The 20,273-nt window shown below is 40.9% G+C and overlaps 1 protein-coding gene across 10 annotated transcripts in view; it reads right to left on the bottom strand.

The window, feature by feature from the left end:
- The window catches only part of PDE3A (phosphodiesterase 3A), a 227,101-nt gene that overhangs the window by 32,141 nt on the left and 174,687 nt on the right, over positions 1–20,273 (bottom strand). For all 10 annotated transcript variants that reach the window (XM_064421427.1, XM_064421429.1, XM_064421432.1 and 7 more), the window contains 3 exons: positions 8,607–8,867; positions 6,103–6,257; positions 2,437–2,552 (listed from right to left, as the gene is read on the bottom strand). In XM_064421427.1, coding sequence (XP_064277497.1) covers positions 2,437–2,552; positions 6,103–6,257; positions 8,607–8,867 — 532 coding nt within the window. The remainder of the gene's footprint in view (positions 1–2,436; positions 2,553–6,102; positions 6,258–8,606; positions 8,868–20,273) is intronic.

The raw sequence follows: 20,273 nt of genomic DNA, 5'->3' as shown, positions 1-20,273 counted from the left end.
TACCAGGGAAGGTAACCACAAATCAAATTACCAGAAAAAAGCAAACCTTTTTAAATAATCCAACATTCAGCCATTTACTGGCAAAACTGAGAGAAAGTGTGTCTTGCTACAGCAAGGATTTTTTCACAATCAAGATAAGTGAAGAATAAAAATACAAAAAGAAATTTTAAGTATATCCATGCACTTAGATCCTCCAGAAATTCTTCAAATGTGTAGTGTTGAAGATACAAACCAGTGAATTCAATGTGATGCAAAATTACACATGAAAACACTTGAGTTTTTTTACAAAATAGGTGGTCCTAGCAATATTTTAAAATGTGAATGTTTTCATGCACAATTAAAGACCCATTTTATAAATTTATGTATTTACAGATTTAGCTAGATCAACTTCTACTAGTAATAATTGTATATTACCAATGGAGCTAATAAATAAAAGTCTGAATTGTATTAACTAGAGCAAATTGAAGGAATTATTTAGCTGGAACATGAAAACATAACTAAAAATACATGATTACAAGTAGTCTAAACTATTGCAATATCAATCTGCTACACAATGCACTGATGCAAAGTTTCTACTCCGCTCCACCAGCATCCCTAGGAATTGCTCATGATGGAATGGAGACCTTCCTCCACCATGGGGGAGCTCTTGTCTTCGGACAGCAGAGTTGATTATTAATACTTTCTGAAAGCAGAAATTGCTAAATGTAAAACTGACTGATGGGCTTGATAATTGCTGTTTTCCAAGTACAAGATATTACACCCCCACTCCTCTCCCTCTCAGTTTACAGGGATAATCTCTAAAAGTCACAAGTCAAATGTTTATTTGGCTCTAAAGCAAATCTCTGGATTCTTGTTACTCTGTCTCCATTATTTTCCAGGTTAAATTTTATTCATTTGCCTATGTGCCTATTACCCTTTAAGATAAGATGGTGCTACTTAATCTTCTGTGGTAAAACAAAGCAGCTTTGTGCAAGAAAAGATCCTCTGTATGGTTCTCTTCAGTTTGAAAAGGTGATGTGATGTGACAGCACCAGAAATGCAAAATAATTGTGCAGCCCTATCTTCAAACTCATCTCCAAGCTGGGATTCTCTGACTTTTCCAATGTCAGGCCTCAGCCATCTCTCAATTTCTATCTGATAGCTGGGTAGCCAGGAGCTCTGAGTAATATTATCTCAATAGTATTTATGTTTGGATAAAAAGCAGGCTGGTATGAAAAAGGAAGTCTTGTGATCATTTTGGATTATAAGTTGAAGCATGGGTAAACAGCATGTTATACTGCATTAGTAGAGAGAGGAGAACCACATTATTGTGGATTAAAGGTGCTTCATGGCTGTCAAGTTACACATTTCATTATCAATTCCAAAATCAGCTTAATTTCTTTCAGGAAAGAAATTCAGGAGTAATGTCTTTTTAAAAGGCTCAAAAGGCTGAGTGAAAAACCCTGTATTTGTCATCTCTAAAAATCAGTAAGAATGACCTGTATATTCTCATTACTGAATATACACAGGTAGACCTCGGAGTTCCAAGGGCTGTGTCTTGGATATGTTTACATGAGACAAGCCAGTTTCTGCTTCCAGCTCAAAATGGATTCATGAAGGTTGTGCTTAAGGAAATCTCACACAAGGAATATGCACAGACAGCTAATGCCACAAACATTATGCAAAATACCCTACTATAGCCATGGGAATTACAAAGATATAAATCACAATTTAGTATTTCACTTGCTGCATTGTGTCATGGCTAACTTCTATAAATCAAAAAAGTCAAAACATTTACAAAGGGCATGACTACAATCTATAGTACTTTAAGCAACTGTGTTGGGTTGTTGGTTTTTTTTTTGTTTAAATAAATTGAATAACCATATTATATTGATGGAAAAATAATAAAAGCAGAAGGTTGGACAGAGAACAAAAGCAGGTACATCACCTAGTCACAGGGAGCAGCTAAGTGTTGCAGTAAGGTAGAAAAATTACAAAGAAAGGCTTCATAAAATCAAGCCTGCTCTCCTGAAATCAGGGGCTGGCCTTGTCAAAGCCAGCACTTTGCAAGTTCCCATGTGGAAGCAATCCTGGTGTGAGCAGTTTGTTAACATAACTACCTGTTCCTGGGTGAAAAAACAACTTGCACCTGTATAAACTGTTTTCACACCATTAGATAGAAAAATGAAAACTATCTCTCACAAATCACTTTCCCTGCACATACACACCAGGGGTTTGAGTGACCAATCGATACAGAATAACAACTTGTTAATTACCAATAAATAATTGGCAAGAAAGCTCCTGACCAACTGGAGTCACCCACGAGGTCTGTAAAACTGTACAAAAAAGTGAATAAAGAATGGGCTTCTTCCACCACGAAGAAAACAGAGTCCATGCGATTTATTGCCACAGTTGGGCCAGGCTGCCAGAGCTCCAGAGCTTGGGGTGCCCACTCACCTTGGCGGCTCTGCCTCTTGGTATTCAGGTGGTTGGTGGAGGACACGGCGTAGGAGGTGGAGAAGGACCTGCTCTTCGTGATGGTCATCAGAATGGAGCTGTTCCAGGAGTCAGAGCTGCCAAACCAGAGCACAAACAAGCAACATTCAACACGGGAAAAAGCCCCAGTGGCAGATCTTATCAAGGTAGGAGCTGCAGCAAGGAGTACGTGATACTGAGACAGCTCAAAATCTGGTGAGGGAAACATCCATGGGCTGGCTGAAGTGGTCTTTGTGAGGCACTCAGTACCACCTTCAGCAAAAACATTTACAGTGCAGACAGTCCAAAGCTGGACTTCCCTCAGTGCTGAGACCTATTTGCCTTATTTATACAAAGATGCCTTCATTATATTGCTCAGACAGCACAAAGAGGCTTGAAATAAGTTAAATTTATATTCTCTTTTAACACCTCCTTAAAAGAGCCAGAAGCGACCCAAATTCTCAGCTGCTGGTGCCACAACAGGTACACAACCACCCTAGGGGCACTGGAGGAATTCCTCAGGAGGCTGGGAGGACTGGAAGCATCCTGCATGGCTGTGGTTAGTGCTGTGCCTCTTCATGCCCTAACCAGGTGAAATACCTGCTGTATCCCAAAAAAAATGCTCTTCTCTGTGGCAGTCACATTTTCTGGAAAAATCCCTTCGCCCAGGATTTCTCTCCTGGGAAGCTGAGAAGCCTCAGAGAAAAAGGAAACAATATTATCTCATTTGCTTCTCCTGTGTTGTGCTGCTTTGGAATGTGTTTGGAGATTGTTTCATTGGTTTCATGTGAATTGTTTTGACTTAATGACCAATCAGTGTCAAGCTGTGTTGATGCTCTAGAAAGAGTCACTAGTTTTCCAGTATCTTTTTAGCCTTCTGTCTGTATCCTTTCTGTATTCTTTAGTATAGTTTAGTACAGTATTCTTGAATATAATATAATACAATAATAAATTAGCCTTCTGAGAACATGGAGTCAGATTCATCATTCCTTCCTTTGTCTGGAAGCCCTGCAAATACAAGACCTCTCAGACTCTGGAGACATCAGTGCAAGAGAATTGTGCTGAAGGAATCTGGGTGCATGTCTCCTTGTGTGTGGGGAACAAATGTTAGTCCCCTGCAGCAGCATGGGTTCATGCTTTTAGCCTTTGGGTGGTAATTGTATGGCAGAAGAGGTCAAATCTTCTGCACAGCAAGAAAACTGTATTTCTAATCACTTTCCTGAATGACACCCATCAAATGTCAGCTTCTTGCAGGGATACAGCACTGGCTCTTCTCAAGCTGTGAGCTCTCTGGACAGGTCTGCCAGGCAGCTCAGGCTCCACACTTCTCACAGCCTCACATCCAAGTGATGAGATGACACTCAACACTGAAGACAGACTTTTAAAGTAGCATAGCTCCAGCTGAGCTTGAAAAAAATAAACTTGAAGGATTAAAAAATCACTCTGAAAGAAAAAAGCATGTGACGCTGTGTTACCTCTGCATGCACCTTGTTTTGGAATAGTAAGTACTACCTACAAAAATAATTGCTGGCTGTCTTCATGGGCCCAAATTCTTAAACTCTGTGATGAAGGGAGGCAAAGAAAGAATACAGATTTTTTTTTAAATAAATTGTTTGTTCTACAGTTTTGCTTTGTTTTTTTAATTGTTGTGAAGAATATAACACACTGGCCCACTGTAGAGTAAAATAACCCAAATGAACCAAACATCTCTGACCCACATTCTTTTGAGTTCCTACAGGAGAATCACTTGATATAAAAGTGGTTGAGGGAAAGAATGTGGGAGCTCTATTATTTTTACAGTATAATGTCTACCCAGTTCAGTGACATGGGGTTAGATGAATACAGAATTACCAATCTCAAACTGACAGTTATGGGGGACTTTTGCTAATATGTGACTACAGAAATCCAGAAGTCATGTCCCACATGGTCAGGAACAAGTTGCATGTTTTGTAACTACAGAATGTGCCACAGGGCAATTCCAGCATCAGCCTCTCTCCTACTGTTCAACTTATGAAATGTTTCTTTCTCCGTGACCAGTGGAGCGCTTGAATTTGGTACAGGGGAAGTGGCAGATAACCAAGGTAAATTTTTTTCTCTTCTGCTCAAAATTCTTCTCCTTGAAAGCAGATCTCTCTTGGTCTGCCAAAATTTTTAAAGCTAGACTTATAGGATTCATTTCCTCCCTTTCTGGAATACACATTGTTTCTCCTACTGTGAAAGAAGTAGTGCAAACAGTAGGCTGGGAGGCTTGACAGAGCTATAATTACACAACTGGCTATGACATTAAACATAGGAAGAATTGATAGCCTGCTTAGCTGGCTCCTCATGCAGGGTTATATAACAACCACAGGAAAGGACCAACAATAATATTTAATTGCTCTCCCTCTGATTCCCATCTTGGGACACTTACACACTACGTGAGAGTGGGATCAACAGCATAAATCAAATGCACCCCAGGAACCACAGGTCTGAGTGAAGAACGTTTGCATTTGGTTACAGCTTCCTTATATTTACTTTTACTGAGGCAGATGGGACTTCTCACAAAGGGAACTTTGGCAAACCACGTGTTTTTCTTGCATGAGACTTTCAGGGTACTCTGCAGGCTGCCTTGAGCACCTCCACACCCTGTATGAGAGCCTCGTCCACGGGAAAGATTGAGGTATCTGGAAAAAAGCCTGCCTTGGAAGAAAGCTGCCCTTTGGGGCTGCATTTCCCCAATCTATCCAACAGCCAGCACTGGTGATGGTGGCCTTCCAAAGTACTATCTTCGTCCCCACTACCAGCACCAAATTTGGAATTTCAGAAAAGCACGTGAGTCTTCTGATGTCCCAGTTCTGAATTCTCTTCTTCAACGTAGTGCTTTCATTCTGATCTTCCTTTCCCCAGTGTCTCCACACTCCTTCATCCACCAGCTCCAAGATGATGGCCCTTGCTGAGGCAGGGAGGGGACCTGAACTTTATTCTCATGGGGTGATACCACAACTTGCTGCTCTCCCCCTGAGAGCTCTGCTCTGCTCCTCTCTGACTAGAACAGAAAAGTATTCACAAAGCCAGAAAGGAGGGAATCCTGTTGTAATGACACAATGTGGAGCTAGTACAACTTTTATTACAACCTCTGCACGTTCCCCAAACAAGCTGGCTGCTGGTTATAAGCAGCTGAGCAGACACAACGCTCTCTCCATTTCACAGGAGGACCATGTGCTGCATGATTCCAGCTCAGGGATCAGACCCTGAGAAGAATGGGAGATGGAGAAATGCTTTAGGAACGGGTTTAATGACAGGACCACATCAGTAGGTATTGCTGGGTTAATTGCTGCAGTTTTTCTTGGCTGGGCAATAACCACATAGGCAACCCCCGCACATTAAGAAAACTTTAACCAGATATCTTGCCTTTCTTCCAATTTTATTGGGCAGTTCTGCACCTCATTAGCATAAATATATTTTAAAAAAATTCTTTTTCTGCCCAATAATTTTGGCAAAATCTGACAAAAAATGGGAATGCTGCTTCTTTGTCAAATGAATTTACAGAAACACAAAGAAGTAATTCTAACACGGTTCACAGCCAGCATTTTTGGATGCATTTTGAACACAGAACCAAAGAAATCTGCCCGAAAAGAAACATAAAAGTGAGAGGAGGCCTTTTGTAACCTGGATGAAGAAGATTCGTGAGGTTTGATGCTGGCACTGCGGTCCCTTCTCACTGGAGCTGGCTCCAGAGTGGGCAGTCCTGTGGCTGATGTTGTTGTGGTCCAGGTTGAGGACACTCGTCTCAGCAGTCCTGGAGGCAAACTTCTCCGTAAGCGCTGCGGAGAAACCAGGTCCTTACAGTTTGTACAGCTTGCAAAACCTCCACACATGCACAGATAAAACCATTTCCCTTTGTTTCATTTTCATTCTGTCTGACAACACCCTTAAATCTGGGTTCTCCCAGGGATTATTCATTTCAAACACAGCCAATGCTTTCAACGCTTGGAGAGTCTGGACCATCCTCCCTATCTCAAGTCTAAAAAAAGGTGTGTGTGTGTGTGTATATATCTATATATGTGTGTATATATCTGCATCTATATATCTATATATATCTATATATATATCCACAGCCACAGATATTCAACACCTGATGTGTCCAAGGGTAGTGAAACAAGTTAGCAAGGCCATAAAGGTGACTGAAGCATCTGCCATGAAAGGAAAGGCTGAGGGAGGTGGAATTGTTCACTCTGAAGAAGAAGTCTCAGGGCAGATCTTACCAGGGTACACAAATAGCTAAAGGGAGGGTGTAAAGAAGAAGGCTCTTTGTAGGGGGGCCCAGTGACAGGGCAGGAGGCAGCGGAGCAAAAACTGAAGTACAAGGAATTTAATTAAAATGTAGGAAAAAATATTTTTACTGTGAGGATGACTGAACACAAAGTTGCTTGAAGAAGCTGTGAAATCTAAATTCATGGAGATACTCAAAACCCAACTGGACATCCGCCTGAGCAACCTGATCTAGGCTGAGCCTAGAGAAAATTTCTCCTCACTGAGCTGAGGGACAGGACTGGACTAGACAATCTCCAGATGCACTTTCAACCTCAACTGCTCTGATTAAAACTGTCATGAATCCTCAGAATCAGAGATTCAAGGCAAGAAAGGCTGTAAGAAAAATTAGGCAAGGGAGCTCCAACTTTTTTCCCCTGCCACATCTACCCAACCCAAAGATTACACACTGAAATAAAACTTTCATGCTCTGGGATATGATGTCTCAAAAAGCTCAGAGGAAGCATCACTGTTTACAGCAGATTTTTCTTGACCCCCTCCTTTTTCTTTAACCTGACTCCTCCATTTCTCCAAATAACAGGATTCACTTTTTTTTTTTTTTTAATAATCTTTGAAGGCAAAGAAAATAAAGGATCTTTTTTTTTTGGAGCCAGATTTGCTGTGGCAGATCCTATAATTTTTTAAGCTGTTTCTCTTGTGAAGTTCTCGTAAAGTGTTTATAGTTAAGAACTAAAATAAATATATCTGCAATGGAGAGCTTGGACTTTGCCAGAGGGTTAAGAAATATGAGATATAAGACATCTGTGGTTCTGAAGCTCAAAGTTGCAGATAGATAAGTTAACACATTATCTCCTTACACAAAAGCTAAGTGTCAGATGGTTAAGGTGAAGGTCCTAAATCTGCTTTTAGACACTTAAATAAAGACATGCAAACTATTTATTTTAGACCATAATACATTTAGGTCAATGAATTCTTCAATCAAATTAGTTCTCTGTAGCATTAACTCATTTCTTCATCCTTCATTTCTCTTCTCCTCACAGGGTATTATGCAACAGCAAACTAGGATCTGTTCCCTGTGTGTGCTCATGTGATAGCACTGCTCTTCCACTAACTCTTCCCCTCAGAGCCTGGGGTTCAGCCATTCTAGATATGGCCACTAAAATAAACTGGGAAGTGTGCTTAAAAACCTGTGAACATCTATTTTGTACATACAGCTGCTAAACAGGCAAATAGGGTGGCAATTATCATCACACTAAACTGTAATAAAAGAATCACGAGCGTTGCAATTCAGATGCCTGGAAATGCTGGAATGAATGACTGGCTGTGCCATTTAAACTGTAAAAACATAAAAGTATTCGCCTGTGCAATGTACTCTGCCTATATTTAATTTTACAAGGGAGGCTGCACTACAAAAGCATTTTGGTTTAGTTTCAGAAATGAAATGTAAGCCTTGCAGGACAGCTAATTAGCAACAAACCTACAATTCATCTACTTCAAATCTGATGTGCTCTTTCTAGCTGTTCACTTGCTACATGTGGGTGGTTAACACTGGTTATTTCCTGCCTGATCCCTGAGCATTCATAAAGCCATTTTAAAAAGGCAGTATTATATATGTGTATTTATGGTTCTGTCTTTTTCTTCTAAAGACAACTTCTATGAGCTCACAGTATTTGTCACACCAATTACTGTGATTATTTTTGTTAGTTTGTGGGGTACGCAACAGTTTAGACTTGATCCAAAGCACCTGAAGGTCATCAACAGAAGCTTTTTAATTGACTTCTGTAGGTTTTACCCTTCTGATTAAGGGAAGGAAGAAGAGATGGCAATTCACACAAAAAAACCCAGTGATGTCTGACAGCCCAGTGGTGTCCCTTTAGGGAGAGGCAGGCCCCAGCACTCACCTTGGGAATTGCTAGTTTCTCTCCCTTCTCCGGACATTCCTCGGAGTCAGAGCAAGTGTAGTTCTCACTGAAGGACACCAAGGGGTTCACCCTGGGCTTGTGGATGGCCTGGAAGGTCAGCTGTGTGTTGAGCAGGTTGCTCACTGTCCTCAGGGACGTGCAGACGTTGGGGGGCAGCGAAGGGTCGGCCAGGAGGTCTGTGATGAGCCCGTGTGCTTCTCCCATGACAGCGATGTCCACGGTGATGCTGGTGCCAGAAGACTAAAGAAAGAGAAATAATACAGGTGAGAAAACAGGAGTGAACAGTGCTGCTAGGCACTGCCTCAAGCTGTGGTGAACTCTTCACAGCTTCTGTTAAAGCGGCTGCAGGTGGAAAAAAAATAACATGAGATAATTCTTTAAATACAGAGAACAATGCTGAATAGATCGATCATCGGTCTGCAAAGACTTTGGAATTCCATCATATCTGATTTCACAGCTTTCACCATCTGCAGCTGACTCAACCCATCTGAATAAATTGTTCAGGCTCCCTGTAGAGACGTGGTCAATAGCCAGGGCCTATTTGCACAAACAGTTTTTTGGAGACATGGCTTGGGATGGGAGGAGACTCTCCTGAGAGCTGCCTGAGTACTAACTACAGAACAACTAATCTAGAACAACTAATGTTCAGTGCTTAGGCCTAGATGAATTAAATTAATCCCAAGTATATACTGAGATTAGTAAAGTATCTCCATGCAACTAAATTATAGTATTCTGGTATGGTAGCAACAACATTCTTCTCCAAGCAGTTGCATGTTGGGCAGCTATAGCAAAACTGAAATAGAGTAAAAAGTGGATTTATTTAAACCTTAAAGTTGTCAAGTCTGTGGATTGACAGGTATAGAGTATAATTACAAAGGTCTGAGGCTCTTTAAACTCTTAATAAAGAACAGTGAGACTTGGATGTACACAGAAGTAAAACATCTAAAAAGGCAGAAGGCATATGGAATTTAAATGCAGAAGTGACATTTCAGCCTCACTAGATGGTGCACTTAAACCCACCATAAATTCTGCATGGATCTGCTGTTTCAAGGCACTCCAAGAGTGACCATTTTCCCTTTGTTGTGTCTCTGACACATAAGCTCAGTCCTGCTGTTACTGTTTGGGGCTTAGCAGGTGTACGTGCAGTTTCCCAGAGAGACCATTGCAGCAGATTTTGTGCTAATTTGCTTTCATGTATTTCTTAGAAAAAGCTAAAATACATAGTTTGTTAAATGGGGAAGTTATGTCTGTGAAAAGAATGTATGAGTTACTTGGAGTGGCAAGCAAAGAGGATGGAGAATTGGTCAGACTGAGAAGGAGAGTGATGAAAGCCCCAGCCAGGAATGACTCATGACAGCGCTCATGGACCTCAAAACACAAAGAACAGAGCAACACAACTTGACGCTGCTTCGTTCTCAGAAAAGGCTTTACAGGCAATAAAAAAGCATTTCTGAGGGAAGTGATATATTAGTTAAGTACAGCTAAAGCTCTTCCCTCTGTCTTCCCAGTTGTGTAACATGGACATCAGGCCCTTGGCAATTGCATGTTTCACTGCACTGATCCTTCTCGTGTCCTGTTTTTTGCTAAGACTGAGGCAAGCTGCAGCACCAGAAGACAGGCTTCCCCATTCACCATCCTCTCCTGCAGCCAGAAAATCAGCCTCTTCCCACATTTCTTTGCCATGCTACGAAATAACATAAACCAGAAACTGCCTAATCTACTGGAGTGCTACTTCATCCCACTGAAAAAAAATTAATGCCTGAATTCAACTTAATGGCTCTTTCATTGCTTAACATCTCAGGAGTGCATGCAGAAGATTCTGGCAGATGCTAAAGAAAATCATTAAATTAAAGGACAAGGCTTGGGATGGGAGTAATTAATTATCCATCTTAACCTCAGCCATGGCAAACGAACCAAAGGGGAGTGAGGCAGAATACATCACTCAAAATGCAATAGAAGCCTCATATTTTCAGCAAAACTGTGTCATCTACAGCTTGAAATTCTATTAAGCCTGGAGCCTGGAGTAGTTGACAATCAGAGGCAGAGATTAATACTTCTATGAAGTAAACAAGTCTGACTCAGCGGGCTGAAAGCAGAGGTTCTGTACAGCAGTACTGATATTTTGCAAAGCAGCCAGCATTGTTCTCTATGATTGGAACCAAGTGGGGAGAGGGAGAGCCCTTCTCCACGGTAGGTTTCTGCCACAGGGCCTCCAGCTCCCTGTGCTGTCAGGGGTGTTGGTGACCTTAACTCTGAGACCCAGCAGATTTGTCCCAATCAAATGCCAGGCTGTGATGAGTTTTGTGACTCAAGAAGTAGGAATGGTTCATCTATCTCAGGGCCAATTTACAGTACAATCAGACTAGTCTGACTAGGTAAAATTACAGGTGTTTAAATTATTATTTTCTAAAAATTATTACAAATTGAATGCACGAGAACATTTAAAAATATTTTACTTTTCAGAGTCTCTACTAAAAAACAGTGAAGAGCTGCATATGCTTGGCAGACCATTACTCAGAAAGCAGATGATGTTTTTCCCTAAAGGGCAAGGAAACCTGGAATTTAGTGTAAATCACTGTGAGGATGTGAAAGCAAGAGAGTAAACTGCTGAAAATTTGAGATTAATGTGATCACATATATGCACATGTACCGTATATATGCACATACACACACATGCACACAGATACATATGCAGGGAGTCTTTTAGGGTAAAAGTGCAGACAAAATCCATGCTCAGCCTTTGTTACTTGTTTTCTACTAACGTGCATAGCCTCTGCATGAACTGATTTGGATTCTTTCCAAACCACTTTTCTCATTGAAGCTCCAAGGCCGGATACTCGGGAATTGTGGCATGAACAACGTTTGCAAACACTAACAAACAACTAATTTGATAAAACAAAACAAAACAACGAGGAGCTAAGATAAGGTGAACTTAATTTCACAATGGTCAGTGTTCATTTGCTCATCTTTGCCAATAGTTGTGAATGCAGTTCCCTCCCATGACTTTTGGATAAGACTGGCTTGCTGTTCATTTTTGTGACTTCATTCCAGCCCTGATTTCAGCAATGTCATGCAGTGACTAAAACTGAAATGCTCTGGGGCATGAGAATGAGAAAGCAAACAGGCTGGGAACAAAAGCAAAACTAAACAGGCTCATTTTTAACTAAGATAAGAAGAAAAAATAATTCCTTACAGTGCTGAAAAACAGCTGGTTCAGGCCACAGTGCCATCTGGAATTCCTAAGTGGGCCCAAATGCACTTGCTGCATATTTTGAGGCTTCCTTTTATGTACAGAAATTAAAAAAACAAACAAACCTAAAACACACTGCTGCATGTGCAGGACCAAACCACAAAAGTAGCATGTCCCAGTATCACACAGATGGTTTTTGTCAGGGCAGGAAACAACTGTAAGGAACACTCTTATATTCAACATGAAAACAGTATCCTGGAAAATTTTAATAATAATTTAGAATTTTTAGGTTTATATTATTTATTTTGGAGTTTGCAACATGACTAGAGAAGTTCTCAAAATTTGAATAACCTTTACTGGGCTTTTCTACTACAGTCCACAAAATCCCCTTTGTTTTCTTCTGTTAAATTATATTATGCACAAAACTCTAAGAACAGCTTTTTACTCAGTAGGAGGAAAAAGCAGATAAAAACTGTGCAGGAAAAATGAATTTAGGAAAATAGGAATAACAAATTCCTTGAGCCATAAGACCTGGTAGATAAATTTAGGTAGGAATACTTGTGTTGGCTCACCTGGGGAGCAGATTTGATATCCATACACTCAACAGATGCCTTACCACAAAGAGAAGTCTTCCCCCTCCCCATTCATGTTTTGCATATTATTCTCATCCAGCTTAACTAAAAAACACCACTCTCTGCACCCTACAAAGGGGGTGATTATCATGACAACACAAAACCAGTCAAAACTTATGCAAAGGAAAAAAAAAAAAACCCCAAACCAATTATCAAATACAAACCACAATGAATTTCACACAGCCTCATATTAAGGAGAAATAAAACCTTCATTTGCTGTGGCTTGTACAAGGAAAAGCAATGAAGGCAGAGATGTTGGCCTTTCACCACGTTACACTCAAGAGCACTCTGTAAGCAAAAGAATGGGGGAGGCAAAGAGGAAAAAAAAGCAAAGGAAAGCGGCATCCAGCGTATCTTCAATCTTCACACAATTACCAGCAGCTATAAATCACTATTTGATACGGTTTCCAAGTCACATCATAAATGTTCAGGCCAAGCTGTCTGGAAACAAAATTAAAAGCAAATATAATTCTCCATTATTTTAATGTCCACAGAGCAATTTGAAGGATAAACATCAATTGGCTTCTATGGAAATAATGAATCATTTTAAAGGCGCCACAGACTTAACTACTCCACCTTCCACTGAATGACTAAGGAAAAAAGCGTGCATGCAATTCTTTCGCATTTCACTTTTCTCTATTTAAAGCTCTAGAACCCGAGTATTTTATGTTTATTTTTCTCTTGTTTTGTACTAACACAAGATTTCAGATTTTGTCTTCTCTGATGAGCAAAGAAAATGTTTATGAGGATCATTTCTCCAGCTTAATGAAGCACAGCATTCCCAGTGCTCTCTGGAGGTCAACCAGCCACGGGCTCTGCAAGGCACACTCTTTGGTAGGGCTGAAAATAGCATCTTCCTGTTGTCTCATCACATTGATCAACTAAAACCTTTCCAAGGCATCTATGTAGTCCCTGGCTTTGCTGTTGAGTCTTTAATGCACCCAGGGCCACATAACCATAAACCAGACACTGAGGCACAAAAGATGAGCCCGCAATGAAGGAAACTCTAAATCTTGCTGGAGCCATAACGATTTGAGTTTTAATCCCGGCTCCAAGATGCTGGGGATGGCACCAGCAGAGCAAAGCAGAGCTACCTCATAACAATTACACTGAACTCTGATCTGCAGGGCAGAAATGTCATCACTGCCACACAACGTGTGTCTGTAATGCCAGGGAGATGCCAGAGCCCAAGGATCACGGAGCAGCCACAGGAAGTGTTCCAAAGTAGCTCTGCAAAAGCAGGATCTGATGAAATGGGTCTCACTAAAGAGCCACACTTTGTGTCCCCTCCGTGTATAGCAGTGAGCGCTTTCCTCAGCAGCAGCCCCGAGGCCCCGGAGCCAGCAGCAGGCAGCCCAGCCTGGGGTGGCTGTGCACGGGCTGAGCAGCCTCCTGCAGGGCTGGCTCTGCAATCTCACAGTACATTCAACTACCAGTCCTCTGCTGCTACCAAGCAAGGCCACTGATTTGGACCTTCCTCCTGTATCCCACCACTGCCTAACATAAAATTTCTAGGAAGATAATAATCTCTGAAACCTGCTCCCATCTGCCACATTTGTTTGAAACTGCCACAGAGGAGCATGACTACTTTCTTTAGAAAACCAGGATGACAACACCACCATTCTTTAATGGTTTGAGAAGGAAATACTTTTTCTCCCTTCTTATAAAACCTGTGGAATGTATCACTGTCTGCAGCACGCTTTGTCTGGGGAGGCAGCTGCAGTCCCCACATCCTGCATCTCCACCTTAGGTGACACCACTCACAAAGCTCACAGTTACAGCTGACTAACTTTCTTCCATTACAGGATCTTTCAGTTCGTGACAGCTTTGTCAGCCAAAGAGCTCAGACTGAAACACATACTGCCAGGTATCTGTCTGGGGTGAGTTATTTCAGTGTTTGAGGAAAATTGCTCAGACATTTACAAGGAGACTGTTGGAGTCTTTCATCCATCCTAAAAACTCTTCGTAAACTGATACCACTTAATCTGCAGCAGGCACTGGAGGTGCAGTAAGGCCTTTTGCTTCCCCTGCCCTGATATATCCTGATTTGGTTGTGAAGTCCCCGGGAAAAATGAAACCAAAGCCAGCCCAGCACGACCTCTGTGGGTTGTCAGAAACCCACCGTGGAACTGCCCTAAGTGTGCTCACCCCCACACACTGCACACGTGTCCTCTTGCACTGTGCACAACATTCCAAAGGGCACAGGATCACATTCAAGAAACAGAGAGCACTTTTGAGCTGTTTTGCAGCTTTGGTGCCATCTATAACTTTTGAGGGAGGCTGTGGGTTCTTGCTTTCAGGTCACCTAGCTGGCTTTTCCAGATTTGTTACATACACAGAAGGAAAATATCCTAGTGGTCACTAGCAACAGAGCAACAATAAAAAGATAGATGCAGAAATAATCTCAAGGAGTGGGAGGACTGGATTTGTCCAGATTCAAGACCTACAGAGTAGGAAAGTCTGAACCCGTGTGGATGTAAGTACTGGACACAACCCAATGCAACATAATTAAATCCCTGTCATTTATATATCTGACAGAAAGGACCTCCCATGAACTAACTCCACTGCTACTGACATCAAGTGGTACTTAATTTTCCACACTTCCTCCTGCCACAGCAGAGCACAGCTGGAAGCCCTGGAAGGCGTAGGGGAAAGGGACAGAGGGCGTGCTGGGTGGCACAGCGTGGCAAGGGGCAAGCTGCAGCCAGCCATACACGTGCTCTGCCTCGGGCTCCTTGGGAAACCCCAGCCCAAGTGAAGACACTCAGCCAGTTGGGATGACCTCCTGCATCAGGCATGCCACGAGGAGGATCCAGGGAAAGCAGCTCCTGGAAGGAGGCGAGAGCTCAGGCTGAGCTTCCTGGCTGAGAGCCGCCGGTCACAGCTTGCAAACCTCGTGGAAACTCTGACGCTGGTATTTGATGTTCTCAGCAGAGCCCTGGGGACACAGTCACCCAGTTCCAAGGGACTTTCCGTGCTATTTGGCTGCCTAAAAACATTAAAACATCACGACTATCCAGCCCAAAGAACTACTTGATGATGTAGAGCAGATCAGAGTCAGTCACAGTCAGGGTTGATTACTTACGAAGTAGACGCCACTCCAACCAAACTAGGAACTTTAAAAATTATTGCTTTTAATTAAAGCACCCCAGATGGGAAAAATTAAATTCTAAATGGGACTCAAATCTGCTTTGAGTAACACAGACCAAGGAAAACAATTCTGTGCTTCAGAGGCTGTCCTCAATTGTCTTACATTATTGTTCTCCAATTTGTACATCAGATGGTCTCAAATTGGTAGCTTGAAGCTGATAGTTTGTGTTCATATGAAGAAAACAGTGACAACTGTCTTCAGCCTCAACTTGAGCTCCTGCTAGAACCCAGCAGGAGTGGGGTGCTGGGTGCACACGCAGGAGGATAAACCATCTATTAATACCTGGTGATCCTACCCCTGAGTTTACAGCTTACATGTCTGCTCAGCACAGAGAGCTATTTTAATTCTACGGTGAACTAAAACAGAGCAGCCAAATACACAGCATGAGTTAAAAAAAGATCCATTGAAAGCAATAATCAGTGCTCTGCCTTCTGTGTACTAACTAATCCTCCCACATTTTCAACTTGACAGCCTCAGTTACACCAGAGCAAAGCCAAAGGAGCCACGTACTGCCATATTTTCTCCCTTTCAAAGTACTTCAGGCTCTTTTGGGATGCAACTTGAGAAGCAACCTCACAATTAGCAGCAAGCTGCAGAAATGTGTATGAAAATAAACCCAGCTAAGGATTCATCCCAGCCCCTCACTAAGAACTGTTGAACAGTATTAAGAAGAGCATTATCAAATATCATTAAAAACATAATGCAAATAAATGTAGCCTCTAAATGAAGACAAAACATTGGGGGGGGGAGTGAAAAGCTGCTACACAGGTGTCAAATTTTCAATTACTAAAAAGAAGTTGTCACAGGAGAATAAACTAAAAAAAAAAAAAACCTCATAAGGTTTTTAGTGTTGAAAACCAGAATAAGAAAAAATTAGAAACTAGGAAGTAATCATCAGTGAAGCTGTTGATAAAGAGCCTTTAATGTTCACTCTGTTCTTACTGGAATTACAATAAGGATTTGGAAATGACAGCAGCAGCCAGATGTATATCTGGGGCCATGTTTCCCATATGCTGCAGCAACAGAGCAGAAGGATCCCACAAAATTCCCCAGTGACCATGAACACTACTGATATTTAGTGGTCCATTTTTAAGAACAGGCTTTCCATGAAGCCAAAGGGAGGCAGTGATATTTGCACCTTTTGAAAAGGATAAATCCTCTGCACATCAAACTCCAGTGAGAGCCTCACTGCAGACAAATTGGTCCAATTTCAACATTCTTTTCTTCTCCATCAGACCTTGTGGTTTGCATTATTTCAGTTCTCCTGACTTTAAGCACTCACACTAATACCAGTTAATAGCCACCAAGTGCTAGAGATGCCTCCTCCTCTTTCTCATGACTTTATGTCACTAATGAACTCCTCTGTGAAAAGAATTAATAATTTTTCTGTAACACTTGGCTTTGGATGCTTTTATTATGACTCATTAAAAAAAAACAAACCACCCAGCTGTAGCCCTAGGGACTTGCAGCCCCCAAATCCTTCATCATAGCTGCTGCAGAGCTATTACTTCTCTAAAATACAAGCTACTAACATCTAAAGCCATGACCTCCAAAACTCACATTTAAGCATGCACTAGATGTGAAAATCCCCCACCTCTCCTGGATTATTTATTGGCAGACTCTTCAATGAAGATCAAAAAACAGAGAACCAGCAATTCATATACAATAAATATAAAACACCATCCTCTGCATGCCTTCTGTGATATTAAAATATTTTTTTTCACTTACCACAGATATAAACTGACAGAGCAGCAAGCCCTGAGGACTGCTTTCAACCTACTTCATCCTTGACCTGCAAGGACCAACTTAAAGACACACAAGGTTAGTTTATACTGTGGGCTTATTTTGCCTTTGCTGTCACAAAAAAAAAAAAAAAAAAAAAAAAAAAAAAAAAAAAAAAAAAAAAATTGCCTGCTGAGATACAAGGTACACAGCTGATAACCACAGGTCAGTGCCTGCATCAGATGGCCATTTTCAGCCCCTGCTGTTCTGGCCTTTAATCTACACACCGGATGCTAAAGGCTCTAGGATTTTCTAAGTCATTTCAGCAATCTCTAATTTCTTCCATGGAGCTGGTGACAGATTTGTCTTGAGCACAGTTTTAATCTAAGAAAAGTCTTACTTTCAACTTGTGTCTTTTAGGTTGTGAGCAGTGCTTGACTTGCACTTCAGAAAAAGAAAAAAGTAAAATGCATGTAATATTCCTAATTATGACACCCCGGCTGCTTCTCAACTCTAATTAGAGATAGACCCAATCTGTACTTCTGCATCATTAATATCTCACCATACTGAACTCTTGACTTCCTGGCTCAGGGTCTGCACTATTTTATGAGGGCCAAACACTTCTGTGTTTTTGGAAAGCTTGGATTCAAACTCACATCTAAATATAACAGCACCAGCTTCTCATTTACAAAAGGCAACAGAGCCATAGAGACCAGAAAACAGACACAGATCATGAAGCACTGGTGCTTATGCTGGCAACCACACTTGACAATGATTTCTATCTCCACTGTGAGTTATGTTTTCTGCTTGGATGTGGACACTAAGGAAAAAAAAATAAACTGTGGGTTGCACATGGGGCTTTTTTAAATGTTAAATGTCCTTGTGAAGCTGAACTTTGGTAGTTCATCTGAATTTACTGCAGTAATAAATCAGTGATGATGCACCAGTAAGTGCTAAAGAAGCACTTACTACCAATGAGTAGGTACACTGCATAGATCCTGGCAGACAGGTTAAAAGACTTAATTGAATTTTTGAAAAAAATTTGAAATTAAAAGTCTTAACTGAATTTTTATAGAAGGAGGTATAGAAAAGAAGTGTCAACACACAAATCTGTTTTACCATCTAAAACCAAAGACTTTGGAAGATACATCAATGCAGAGACTTGACATTTCAGCTCAGAATTGATGCTGTTAATTGGTGCACACAGTATTGAGCTATTTGCTGATGAGATTTACAATCACATGATTCTCTTGCACAGAGAACAGTGTGGTGTCCTACCAAACGAGAAACAGCAGCTCAAGGATTCAGACTGCACAGACAACTTCACACAAACACAAAAAGTATTTTGTACTGACAGAAAAATTATTGGTTTTGGAATTTCTGGTGACAGAAAGGGCTTATTTTGGCTTTTCTTCAGCAATTTCAGAACAGTTTTATTAAAAGACAGGAACAAGAAATCACATCAACTTCTCAAAACTTAAATCTTTAGTTTGAAAATGATGGAATAAAGTTCCTCAGTTTTTTGGTTTTTTTTTCAAAAAGGTTATGGTTTCTCTTTGTGAGGAACAGCCTGGTGCCCATATTTGCACTAGACTTCTGTAGAAGTCTTAGTGTGTCTCTTGTGGTCAGAGGCTCACAGCTGAATTAAGTGGGATCCATAGTGGATTAGACTCCAAGATAATTTCAATATTCAGGTTTGTTAACACTGGTGACCTAAGGCAGGGTATTGAAGCAGAAGATCCTCCCCAAAGTGAGTTTAACTTTGAGAGGTTAAGCTCAGAACAACAAGGATAAAAGACCAGTTTAATCACAAGAAAACACTCAACTTCCCAGCCCTGACCTTGGTGAGCAGTCACGTGCAGCTCTCATCACAAAGCTTTATGTAAACATATTTGTTAACAAATTGAAACAGACCACATGCCAAATTGTTTGCCATACGGTGCTCTGGCTGATCAGCTGATGAAGCATATGGATTGTGTCTTCCTAATTCTCTAGGATCTTCTGACTGCTTCCATCTGAGTGTTACCAGTGGCCCCAGATATCCTATCTGTCCCATTAAAGTAAAAAAAAAAAAACCAAAGCCATAAATTGCTGATCAATTCTCTCTGTACACCCTCCTTCTTCTCCTAATGCCTTTGAGAGACTTTTGGCAACAACATTAGGAAACAACCCTCTCTAGAAAGAAGAATCACTTCATTTAAATGATTTGTTCTTTTAATTACTGTCATTCCTAGCTAACACAGAGCAGAAAATGCATGTCAATAATGCTCACTGTGCAACAGGTTGGCATTTTTCCAGGAGTCTGAAGACTACCCTTAATCTAAGTAAAAATTTATTTGTATCCATTTCCTCTTTTAATGCAAGCTACAACTGCTGTGGAGAGTAAAGCTGAAGAATTCTGTATGATGCTATAGCAAAACGAAATACCCAACCACGTTAATTATGCACAACACTTTTATGCACTTGCCCTTTTATTTTTCACTGACAGATCAAAGAAACATGTTTGGTTTCCCATCAATAAAATCAAGGTGCCACAAGAAGGCAACATGATGAGGACCCACTTTGTTCTGCCTTTTAGGAAAAATGCCTTCAATTAGGATGGCATTTTTCTGGCATGATATAAACAGGTCTTTAATTCATAACTAACTATATAATTATCTAATTCTATACAGAGCCACAGTAATATACCTCACACACATGTTAATAGCTTTGTTTAAATAAGGGAAGGGGAATTGATTGGAAAGAAATAAATTAACATTTCCTTGGCCATTTTTTAAACAGAGAAGAAAATGCAAATCAAAAACTGTCTCTAAAGGCTGTTTAATGTTTTGTGTATAAAGACAACTCTAAAGGCCCGTGCCACCTACAAACAAACATACATGTTACAATCAGGACATCACACTCGACTCTGAAACCTGATTTGTGTGGGTTTGGGTATACTTTGAAACCAG

This window comes from Passer domesticus, chromosome 5, assembly GCF_036417665.1.
Source record: "Passer domesticus isolate bPasDom1 chromosome 5, bPasDom1.hap1, whole genome shotgun sequence".
Taxonomy (NCBI): Eukaryota; Metazoa; Chordata; class Aves; order Passeriformes; family Passeridae; genus Passer; species Passer domesticus.
The sequence above is the reverse complement of the archived record's forward strand: the minus strand, read 5'-3'. Positions and strand labels throughout refer to the sequence as shown.